Source organism: Suhomyces tanzawaensis (assembly GCF_001661415.1).
Source record: "Suhomyces tanzawaensis NRRL Y-17324 unplaced genomic scaffold CANTAscaffold_6, whole genome shotgun sequence".
Classification (NCBI taxonomy): Eukaryota; Fungi; Ascomycota; class Pichiomycetes; order Serinales; family Debaryomycetaceae; genus Suhomyces; species Suhomyces tanzawaensis.
The window spans coordinates 1,122,021-1,134,130 of NW_017963641.1; the positions used below are offsets into that span (position 1 = coordinate 1,122,021).

Sequence of the window (12,110 nt, forward strand, 5' to 3'; positions counted from 1 at the left end):
GCTCCGCGCAGACTTTTGGGCCAACATATAATTGTTGGGGTGGTTGGGCGCACGCCGCCAACGGTCGGTGTGCGGCTGCGAATCGGTATATAGGGATTATAGACAGAGCCGTGCAATGGCCCGTTAGGGGTCGCCAGTAGTCGCCATTGGTTGCCGGTGGTTGCCGGTGGTCCAATGGTGGTCCCTCTAGGTCCTTCCAGTCGTCATCTAGTGTTTCTTTACTGGCCATTTGGTGCCCCCTTCGGGGGCCCCTGGGCCCACATCTGCAATGCCCTGCACAAATGTGTTGAGACGCGCCCAACCATTTTTCATAAAAATGTTGTGTGAGCTCCATTTATATACCCCGGCATCCATTGATCCAGTTTATGCGGGCAGCGAGTATATGGCACCTAACTAACCTTTCCAGATACCTCCCATTCCGAATCACCCCCTCTGTACATACCTATTCCAGCCTCCGGACCCATACACTCCGCCATCACAACACTGCCACCATGTCCGAGTCCCCCGATAAAGACTACTCCCAGCTCCACGCTGGATTGGCCCCCCACTTCAAGGGCTTGAACTCCGTCCACAGAGCCGAGCCAGGCAAGATAACCGACTTCGTCAAGTCCCACCAGGGCCACACCGTCATCTCCAAGGTGTTGATTGCTAACAACGGTATTGCCGCCGTCAAAGAGATCCGTTCGGTGCGGAAGTGGGCCTACGAGACGTTTGGCGATGAAAGAGCAGTGCAGTTCACAGTCATGGCCACGCCAGAGGACTTGGAGGCCAATGCCGAGTACATCCGTATGGCCGACCAGTTCGTGGAAGTGCCAGGTGGAACCAACAACAATAACTACGCCAACGTCGACTTGATCATCGAAATCGCCGAAAGAACAAACGTCCACGCCGTGTGGGCCGGGTGGGGCCATGCCTCCGAAAACCCATTGTTGCCAGAAGGATTGGCCGCGTCCCCCAATAAGATCATTTTCATCGGTCCTCCCGGGTCTGCCATGAGATCCTTGGGTGACAAGATCTCCTCCACCATCGTCGCCCAGCACGCCCAAGTTCCATGTATTCCTTGGTCCGGTACTGGTGTTGACCAGGTCACAGTCGACCCCGAAACTAACTTGGTTTCGGTCGAAGACGAAATCTACCAGCAGGGTTGTTGTACCTCTCCCGAAGACGGTTTGGTCAAGGCCAGGCAAATCGGATATCCCGTCATGATTAAAGCCTCCGAAGGTGGTGGTGGTAAGGGTATCAGAAGGGTCGACGACGAAAAGGACTTCATCGCGTTGTACAAGCAAGCTGCGAATGAAATTCCCGGTTCCCCTATCTTCATCATGAAGTTGGCTGGCTCCGCCAGACACTTGGAGGTCCAATTGTTGGCCGATCAATATGGTACCAACATCTCCTTGTTCGGAAGAGATTGTTCCGTCCAAAGAAGACATCAAAAGATTATCGAAGAAGCCCCAGTCACCATTGCTAACAAGGATACCTTCCACCAGATGGAAAACGCTGCCGTCAGATTGGGTAGATTGGTCGGTTACGTTTCTGCTGGTACTGTCGAATACTTGTACTCTCACGCTGACGACAAATTCTACTTCTTGGAATTGAACCCAAGATTGCAAGTCGAACATCCAACCACCGAGATGGTCACCGGTGTTAACTTGCCAGCCGCTCAATTACAAATTGCTATGGGTATTCCAATGCATCGTATCAGAGACATCAGAACCATGTATGGTGTCGATCCTCACACCGCAACCCCAATCGATTTCGAATTCACCAATGAAGATTCCCTCACCTCTCAAAGAAGACCAGTGCCTAAGGGTCACACCACTGCTTGTCGTATCACTTCGGAAGATCCAGGTGAAGGGTTCAAGCCTTCTGGTGGTAATTTACATGAATTAAATTTCAGGTCTTCCTCCAACGTGTGGGGTTATTTCTCTGTTGGTACTAAATCATCTATCCACTCTTTCTCTGATTCTCAGTTCGGTCACATTTTCGCTTTTGGTGAAAATCGTCAAGCTTCCAGAAAACATATGGTTGTTGCATTGAAAGAATTGTCTATCAGAGGTGATTTCAGAACCACTGTGGAATATTTAATCAAATTGTTAGAAACACCAGCTTTCGAAGGTAACACCATAACTACTGGTTGGTTAGATGAATTAATTAGCAAGAAATTGACAGCTGAAAGACCAGACCCAATTATTGCTACTGTTTGTGGTGCTGTTACCAAAGCTCATATCCAGTCCGAAGAAGACAAGAAACTTTACATTCAGACTTTAGAAAAGGGTCAAGTTCCAAACAACAGTTTGTTGAGAACCGTTTTCCCAGTTGAATTTATTTATGAAGGCCAAAGATACAAGTTCACTGCTACCAAGTCCTCCAACGATAGTTACACCTTATTCTTGAATGGTACCAGATGTGTGGTTGGTGTTCGTCCTTTATCCGACGGTGGTTTGTTATGTGCCATCGGTGGTAAGTCTCACTCTGTCTATTGGAAGGAAGAAGCTTCTGCTACTAGATTATCTGTTGATAGTAAGACTTGTTTGTTGGAAGTTGAAAATGATCCAACTCAATTAAGAACTCCTTCTCCAGGTAAATTGGTTAAGTACTTAGTCGAATCAGGTGAGCATGTTACTGCTGGACAAGCTTATGCCGAAGTTGAAGTCATGAAGATGGTTATGCCTTTGATTGCTCAAGAGAATGGTGTTGTCCAAGTAATTAAACAACCTGGTTCTACTGTTAATGCTGGTGACATCTTGGCCATTTTGTCCTTAGATGATCCATCCAAGGTCAAGCACGCTTTACCTTACGAAGGTACTCTTCCTGAATTAGGTGAGCCAATTGTTTTAGGTACCAAGATTGTCCACAAGTTCTTCTTGTACTCTAGTATTTTGAGAAACATTTTGACTGGTTACGATAACCAAGTCATCATGAACTCTACTTTGAAGAGCTTGATTGAAGTCTTGAAATCTAAAGATTTGCCATTTTCCGAATGGAATTTGCAAGCATCTGCTTTACATTCAAGATTGCCAATCAAGTTGGATGAATCATTGAATGCATTAGTTCAAAGAGCAACATCTAGAGGCGCTGATTTCCCAGCACGTCAAATTTTGAAATTGATTCAAAAGACTGCCACTGATCCAGAAACTGATGCCTCTTTCGAAGCTGTTGCCGCTCCCTTGGTTGAAATTGCTACTAGGTACTCTAATGGTTTGGTTGAGCATGAATTCGATTTCTTCGCTAAGTTGATCATGGAGTACTACGACATTGAAACACTTTTCTCAGGTGAAACCACCAGAGAAGATGATGTGATTTTGAAGTTGAGAGATGAAAACAAGTCAGACTTGAACAAGGTTACCACTATTTGCTTATCTCACTCCAGAGTCAGCGCCAAGAACAATTTGTTGTTGGCTATTATGGAAGAATACCAACCTGTTTTGCAATCATCTTCTAGCATTGCTGTTTCTATCAGACAAGCTTTGAAGAGTATTGTTACCTTAGATGCTAGAGGTACTGCCAAGGTTGCTTTGAAGGCAAGAGAAATTTTGATTCAATGTTCTTTACCATCTATCCAAGAAAGATCTGATCAATTAGAGCATATTTTGAGATCTGCTGTTCTTCAAACATCTTATGGTGAGATTTATGCTAAGCATAGAGAACCAAGATTAGATATCATTCAAGAAGTTGTTGACTCTAAGCACACTGTCTTCGATGTCTTACCACAATTCTTGGTCAACAATGATGAATGGGTCTCTATTGCTGCCTCTGAAGTCTACATTAGACGTTCTTACAGAGCATACTCATTGGGTCCTGTTTCTTATCACTTCCACGATAGATTACCAATCTTGGAATGGAAATTCCAATTACCAAGTTTGACTTCTGCTCAATATAACTCCATCCAACATCTTAAGAACGAACAGAACAAGATGGATAGAGCCGCTTCTGTCTCTGATTTGTCATTTGTTGTTGATACTTCTACTGAGCAAAAGACTAGAACTGGTATCTTGGTCCCATGCAGACACTTAGATGATGTCGATGAGATGATTGCTGCCGCCTTGGAAAGATTCCAACCTTCCGATGCTATCACTTTTGAAGCAAAGGGCGAACAACCAGCTTTCACTAATGTTTTCAACGTTGTGATTACCAATCATGATAGTTATACTACCGAAGAAGAAGTTTTGGCTAAAATTCAAGAAGTAATTGACGACTTTAAGGATGACTTCAAGGCTGTTGCTATTCGTCGTATCACTTTTGTTGTTGCTAACAAGGTCGGTGTTTATCCAAAGTATTTCACCTTCAACGCTCCTGATTACATTGAGAACAAGGTTATCCGTCATATTGAGCCCGCTTTGGCTTTCCAATTAGAATTGGGAAGATTAGACAATTTTGACATCAAACCAATCTTCACAGACAACAGAAACATCCATGTTTATGAAGCCCTTGGTAAGAACGCTAGATCTGATAAGAGGTTCTTCACTAGAGGTATTGTTAGAACTGGTATTCTTCGTGATGAAATCAGTATCAGTGAATACTTAATCGCTGAATCTAACAGATTGATGAGCAACATTTTAGATGCTCTTGAGATCATTGACACCTCAAACTCCGATTTGAATCACATCTTCATCAATTTCTCCAACGTATTTAACGTCTTACCAGAAGAAGTTGAAGCTGCTTTCGGCTCATTCTTGGAAAGATTTGGTAGAAGATTGTGGAGATTGCGTGTGACTGGTGCTGAAATCCGTATTGTTTGTACCGATCCAACCACTGGAAACTCCTTCCCATTACGTGCTATCATTAACAATGTTTCTGGTTATGTTGTCAAGTCAGAATTATACATGGAAGTGAAGAACACTAAGGGTGAATGGGTTTTCAAATCTATGGGTCAACCAGGTTCCATGCATTACAGACCAATTTCCACTCCATACCCAGCAAAGGAATCTTTGCAACCAAAGCGTTACAGGGCTCACAATATGGGTACCACTTATGTGTACGATTTCCCAGAATTGTTCCGTCAAGCCACTCTTTCTCAGTGGAAGAAGCATCCTAAGCTTAAGGTTCCTAAGGATGTGTTCACTTCCTTTGAATTAATTAACGATGAGAACGAGGACTTGATTGCAGTTGAAAGAGAACCTGGTGCAAACAAGATTGGTATGGTTGGTTTCAAGGTTGTTGCCAAGACTCCTGAATATCCTCGTGGTCGTCAAATGATTATTGTTGCCAACGATATCACTCACAAGATCGGTTCTTTCGGTCCAGAAGAAGATAAATACTTCAACCAATGTACTGAATTGGCTAGAGAATTAGGAATCCCAAGAATTTATCTTTCGGCCAACTCTGGTGCTAGAATTGGTATTGCCGATGAATTGGTTCCTTTATTCAAGGTCGCTTGGAATGAAGATGGTGTTCCTGAGAAGGGTTTCAAGTACTTGTACTTGACTCCCGAGGATATGAAAGCAATTACTGATTCTGGAAAGGGCCACACCGTTGTTGCTGAGAGATCCGTTGAAGAAGGCCAGGAACGTTATGTCATCAAGTCTATTGTTGGTGCTGAAGATGGTTTGGGTGTTGAATGTCTTAAGGGTTCTGGTTTGATTGCTGGTGCAACTTCTAGAGCTTACAAGGATATCTTCACAATCACCTTGGTCACCTGTAGATCTGTTGGTATTGGTGCTTATTTGGTCAGATTAGGTCAAAGAGCTATTCAAATTGAAGGCCAACCAATCATTTTGACAGGTGCTCCAGCTATCAACAAATTGTTAGGTAGAGAAGTTTATTCTTCCAACTTGCAATTAGGTGGTACTCAAATCATGTACCGTAATGGTGTTTCCCATTTAACTGCTACTGATGACTTGGCTGGTGTAGAGAAGATTCTCGAATGGTTATCTTTTGTACCTGCCAAGCGTGGAATGCCAGTTCCAACCTTGCCTTCCGAGGATACTTGGGACAGAGACATTGATTATTACCCACCAAAGGACGAACCATTTGATGTCCGCTGGATGATTGAAGGTCGTGAGATTGATGGAGATTTTGAAACTGGTTTGTTCGACAAGGGATCTTTCCAAGAAACCTTGTCCGGATGGGCTAAGGGTGTCGTTGTCGGTAGAGCTAGACTTGGTGGTATTCCAATTGGTATTATCGGTGTTGAGAACAGAATGGTTGAAAACTTAATACCTGCTGATCCAGCCAACCCTGACTCCACTGAAGTCATGATCCAAGAAGCTGGTCAAGTTTGGTATCCAAACTCCGCTTTCAAGACCGCTCAAGCTATTAGAGATTTCAACAATGGTGAGCAATTGCCATTAATGATTTTAGCTAACTGGAGAGGTTTCTCTGGTGGTCAGAAGGATATGTACAATGAAGTCCTTAAGTATGGTGCTTTTATCGTTGATGCCTTAACCGAGTTCAAGCAACCAATTTTCACTTACATTCCACCAAACGGTGAATTGAGAGGTGGTTCCTGGGTCGTTGTTGATCCAACCATCAACGCTGAAATGATGGAAATGTACGCCGACGTTGATTCCAGAGCTGGTGTCTTAGAACCAGAAGGTATGGTTGGTATTAAGTACAGACGTGACAAGTTATTAAGCACTATGCAAAGATTAGATCCAACTTACGCTGAGTTGAAGAGTAAGTTGGCCGATGCTTCTTTGAGTGCCGAAGAACATAGCCAGATTTCTGCCAAGGTGACTGCTCGTGAAAAGATGTTACTTCCAATTTACGCCCAAATCTCAGTTCAATTCGCTGATTTGCACGATAGATCTGGTCGTATGTTGGCTAAGGGAGTCATTAGGCAAGAAATTAAGTGGGTTGATGCTAGACGTGTCTTCTTCTGGCGTTTACGTCGTCGTTTGAACGAAGAGTACTTGTTGAAACTCATCGGTGAACAATTGAAGTCTCCAACCAAGTTAGAGAAGGTTGCTAGATTGAAGAGTTGGATGCCAGCTGTTGATTACGAAGATGATGAAGCTGTTAGTACCTGGATTGAAGAAAACCATTCCAAGTTGCAAAATAATATTGAAGAATTGAAGCAAGAAGCTATTCGCCAAAAGATTCACAGTTTTGTCAACGAGGATCCAAACCAAAGTGCTTCTGTTGTTAAGGAAATCTTTGGAACTTTATCTGAAGAACAAAAGAGCGAATTATTGAAATCTCTTCAGTAATTTAGATTTATTTATATTTTATGAACACTTACGTATTTGATTAATAAAGAATAATTAGAATAAAAATTGTACTAGTAGTACTGGGTTCAAGGTTGCCTACAATGAATCAATCTGGTGAGAGTGTTTACTAGAGGGCATAGTAGAGACTATTTCCCCAGAATATTGCAGTAGAGGTGTTTGACTCCAGTGCCGTCCATGTTCACAGAACAGGCAAAGAGATATCATCTCTTTTAATACTCTCACTCGACAGAATCCTTTATGTGAAATACCAGCAATGAACTTTTGCAGCTTTGGGTGCAAAAGATTGCACGCATTTGTACCAAAATTTCTCTACAACCACAAGAAGGGAAGTAAGCTAGAAATTAACGTACAATGAAGTTCGGGTTGTTGTTTATTGCTACGATGCTGACAACTGTTTTAGCGGAATTAGGTTACTTGGTTTCCTTGAAGCCTTCTGAATCACTTGAATCTTTCTTGAAATCTGATATCCAGTACCCAGAAGGACAACAAGTAAAGGCCCAAATCAAGAATTCGTTCTCCATTGGCACTTTCAGAGGTTTTTCGGGTAACTTCTCGCAGGCCATGGTCGAGAGATTGAGGAATTGTCCACTAGTGAGCCAAGTCTCTGAGGATATAGCTGTTAATGCTGTTGCTGTTCAAGAGCAAGCGCCTCGCCATTTAGTAAGATTATCCCAGAGACAAAAGCTTGAATCCGACGACCACAGCTATATCTTTCAAGGAAATGGTGCAGGGGTGTTAGTGTATGTGGTTGACACTGGTGTGGCTGCTGAACATCCTGAATTCGAGGGTAGAGTGTCTTTTGGGGCAGATATTACTGGCGAGGGAAGAGGGGATCCAAATGGCCACGGCACACATGTTGCCGGAATCGTGGGATCCAAATCGTACGGAGTTTCGAAGAATGTGGAAATAGTTGAGGTGAAGGCTTTGAACAAGAATGGAGCAGCTTTTGCCAGTACTTTGATCGAGGCACTCGAGTTTGTCGTTCAGCACAGGCTAAGAACAGGCAAGCCTGGGGTGGTTAATTTATCATTGGGAGCTGGAAAACATCCAGTATTAGAGGATGCAGTGAAGGCAGCAGCAGCAACGGGATTGGTTCTTGTTGCAGCAGCAGGAAATGCCAATACAAATGCATGTAACATTAGTCCTGCCAACTCTCCAGAAGCAATCACAGTAGGTGCTATTGATGATCTTTACGATACCATGACTGCCTTTACGAACTGGGGAAGCTGTGTGGATTTGTTTGCCAGTGGAATGTTTGTGCCTAGTATCAACGTAAACGACGACAATTACCCCCTGTATCTATCAGGAACATCCATGTCTGCCCCAATTGTTGCAGGGTTGGCAGCGAACTTGTTGAGTGAAGGGATTCCACCAAAAGATATCAAGAGGAAGATTCTAGATCTAAGTACTAGAGGAGGTATACCATGGCCCACGCTCTTCTTCAAGTGGGGAACTCCCAATCGAATTGCCTATAATGGAGCAGAAAACTTTGAAGACTACATGCAAACGGCAGCCTGAGTATGCCCTCCACGAGGCCTTTTTACTTAACTGAGTCCTCTTACATTATTATTTCTGCTATTTTATTTGTTTACCAGCCCTTCTACTGAACTTACCGTTTAAACAATAAAAATGCCTGGCAAATTTTGTAACCACATTGTAGATGGGAAATGAAGGACGGGGTTTTATCTGGTAATTCTTTCTATAAGACCAGTTGAATATAGGATGATGGAGATGTTGATACAAGCGAGAGCAGAAATATCGTTCCTTCATTAGGGTCACTTTTTCCCAGGGATTGTAGTAATCCTGAAGGTATTTGTAGTAAAACTATGCTTTCTTCTTCGAAGGTGTATAGCATATCTGAAACATGATTTTTTCTGCAATTGACAATATTCATATTGTTGAGACCTGGGTGTCTGCGACCTCAGTAATTTCGTAATGTGAAAGGCAAGACATGAGAACGAAAGTCAGAGGTAATATTGTTTTCAATACATTTATCTGTACTGTACATTCTAGTTTTGCCCTTTTTGGTGGAAGATCACTCAATATGATCTCAGGAATACTCTCCAGGGTACATAGCTTAATTGGCAAAAACTTCTTATGCAACCAAAAAATTTAAGGGAAGTTCGAAACGCAATGGATATCCAGAACTTGCCCTGAAATCAGCCAAGCAATGATGTGTAGCTATCCAATAGATGTGAATCATCGAGGTTGTGAACATTCGAAAGAATAGTGTCAATGTGTGTTCTTTCACAAAAGTCCAAGGAGAGTCTGAACCTATTGAAGTGAGATAAAGTCTGTAAAGTATTCAAAATTCTTTTCTTCCAAATTTCTGGAGAAGCATTGGAGGACACATACGCGGCACTTTCGATGTAGAATTCCAAAAACTCCGCATCTATACCTGTAGGTCCGAAAATAGACTGATACTCGTCTGGGTTCAACTCGAAAACATACTTATAGGCGTTCAACTTCTCTGATTCCGATAACCCCTTCAATCGGGCCAAGAAATGCATTGTCAGTTTCTGTTCCACGGGGATAACTGGAGTTTCTTTCACTTCCTCAATAATTGGTCTCTTTTGTCCATTGGAAGCAATCTGGGATGGGGTTTCTTCCTTTTTCTCGGGGGTGGCAGGTGAATGGGTTGCATTATTTTCCGACTTCGATGAATCGATTATTTGTTGGTATCGGAGAGGCAACTCGTCAACTTTTACTATGGGAATATCAAAGCCTGCACTCTCCATCTTTACCTTTTTCCTGGACGTCTCATCCGAAGAGTCCATTGACTTGAGCTCGCTAGCAGCCATTGCGTTGGTGGGGTCCAACTTTAACGCATCTTCGAAGCAGACCCGTGCTTGATCGAACTGGCCCAAATATTTGTGGGCCATACCCTTCCGGAAGTACAACTTGACTCGAAGTGGGCCTTCGGGGTTGAGCTCTAGGCCCTTGGCACAGTCACGAGCTGCTCGTTCATAGTCGTTGAACTTGAGGAAACACTGGGCACGATTGGAGTAAAGAACGGGGTTGGAAGCGTCCAACTTGATGGCATCTCGATAGATTTTGGCAGCCTTCTTATACTCTTGTTTGGCAAAGGCCCTGTTGCCTTCTGCTTTGAGCTCTTCTGGCGACATTAAGACTCGTTGAATCGTGTAGGGTGGACCAATTTGATCTGACATCAGATGAATATCTCAGTGCGCACGGAACCAGTAAAGAACGGTGAAATCAGCGATGACAGTGGAGGAACTCCATGATGAAATCAGTGCCATTGAGGCCATATACCCTGGCCAGGTGGAGGGTGTGGCTCCCCAGGTCTACAGTTTTACTATTCCTCCATACGAGGCATTGAAAATCCAGATGAACTTTCCAAGCACATACCCCGAAGTCAAGCCAGAGGTGCTACAGATTCTAAGCAAAGACCCAAGGACGTTTCCCGATGAACGATACATAGAGCAGCAGGTCCAGGAGGTGATAGAAAGGATTTTTCAGCCGGGACTTGTGTGCATTTTCGAGATGATCTCCGAGCTCGAGGAGTTCTTGGAGCGGTATGTCAGAGAGCATGCGGTCATAGAAGAGAAGCAAACCACTCCAACATCGCCCCAGCAACCGGTGCTGGAGCCACAAGCTGTGGCAAAGGAGATACCGAAGGTGCAGACGAATTCTGTGCAGAAAGTGGTCGATCCATTGGCTGGGTGGATCCAATCCGAACCTTTGGTGGACAGAGGGTCTTCATTTATAGCATTTGTACGTGAAGTACACTCGGTGGAGGAGGCTACACAGTACGTAGATTTGTTGACCACCGATAGGAAAATCGTGAGGGCCACTCATAATATTACTAGTTGGAGAATAAAGGGCCAGAATGGCGTGCAATACCAGGACTGTGACGATGACGGCGAGACTGCAGCAGGAGGACGACTCCTACACTTGCTTACAGTACGTATAACTCTGGCAATGGATCTAAAGTCACGAGTGTTCCACAAAATACTAACGTTTAGATGATGGATGTGTGGAATGTGGTGGTGGTGGTCAGTCGTTGGTTCGGAGGAACCCATCTTGGCCCTGACCGGTTCAAGCATATCAACTCTGTAGCCAGAGAGGCCGTTCTAAAAGCAGGCATCGCCAATGGGGAAGTAAGCGGTTCAGACAGGAAAAAGAAGAAGTAGAGTTACGGCCAGACGATCTTGAAACTTTACGGTATTTTAATCGCTATGACGCTTGGCAAACCGAGCTTTCATACTTCCCAATTGTCTGCACCAGCAGCTTAGTTGAATCTCTTTCTTTTCTTTTGGATCTTCGGTACGTACTCGGGTTCTGGCGATCTCTTTTTCTGTTCCTTCTCGCCAGAGGCATCTGGTGCTTCTGCCGATTCTGACTTGCCTGAAAAGGATTTCCACAATTCATCCAATGAACCCCCAGTATTTATCTCCTGAACATCCTGCTCTAGTTAGTACTGCCGTAATAAAGGGCCAAAATATACTCACATTATCGTTGTCTTTTGCAGATTGCTTTCTGACCTTTCTGGTCTTTGCTTTCGCCTTGGGCTCCTTGGAATCGGGGTCCTCCTTCACCTTCAATTCCTCAAGCTCCACGGGCTTTGGTGCGCCCCAAGTCCTCCTTGCGCTTGGGACATTTCCGTAGAAGCTGTCTCCGCCGTCAGCAGGACCGTCAAATGCATTGATGCTTCCGTACCCAACAGTCTCGATATTGTTGACGTTCTGCATCTTGGCTATCATTGTTTTCAGGTAGGGCAGCACCCATTCAGACATGTCTTTGATCTTCTTCTTGTGTTCCTCCTCCTTGTTTTGGGAGTCCACGGCATCGGCCTTCTTCATGAACTTCATGTTCATGACTCTACTGGAAAGACCACTCATGCTGGCTGTGGTTGTTGGTGATGAATGGCTTGTTGAACCTATAGCGATGGAGCCTGCAGATGGCGATCAGCGACATCAG

General features: G+C 44.1%; 4 protein-coding genes across 4 annotated transcripts; 3 read left to right on the forward strand and 1 right to left on the reverse strand.

Annotated features, from left to right (window-relative positions):
- Nucleotides 1-491: 491 nt before the first annotated feature.
- ACC1 (acetyl-CoA carboxylase) lies at nt 492-7,148 on the forward strand (the record flags this gene model as incomplete). The annotated part of the gene is made up of 1 exon (XM_020210320.1): nt 492-7,148. The coding sequence occupies one exon, from the start codon at nt 492-494 to the stop codon at nt 7,146-7,148; it is 6,657 nt and encodes a 2,218-aa protein (XP_020063301.1).
- Nucleotides 7,149-7,520: 372 nt separating this feature from the next.
- CANTADRAFT_55019 (S8 family peptidase) lies at nt 7,521-8,687 on the forward strand (the record flags this gene model as incomplete). The annotated part of the gene is made up of 1 exon (XM_020210394.1): nt 7,521-8,687. The coding sequence occupies one exon, from the start codon at nt 7,521-7,523 to the stop codon at nt 8,685-8,687; it is 1,167 nt and encodes a 388-aa protein (XP_020063302.1).
- A 1,704-nt stretch (nt 8,688-10,391) lies between these two features.
- Nucleotides 10,392-11,323, forward strand: CANTADRAFT_54200 (uncharacterized protein; the record flags this gene model as incomplete). Its single annotated transcript, XM_020210297.1, has 2 exons — nt 10,392-11,093; nt 11,156-11,323. The coding sequence occupies 2 exons, from the start codon at nt 10,392-10,394 to the stop codon at nt 11,321-11,323; spliced, it is 870 nt and encodes a 289-aa protein (XP_020063303.1).
- A 399-nt stretch (nt 11,324-11,722) lies between these two features.
- On the reverse strand, nt 11,723-12,031 carry CANTADRAFT_32772 (uncharacterized protein; the record flags this gene model as incomplete). Its single annotated transcript, XM_020208476.1, has 1 exon — nt 11,723-12,031. A coding segment is annotated over one exon (309 nt), but the record flags the coding sequence as incomplete, so codon positions are not given.
- Nucleotides 12,032-12,110: the final 79 nt, after the last annotated feature.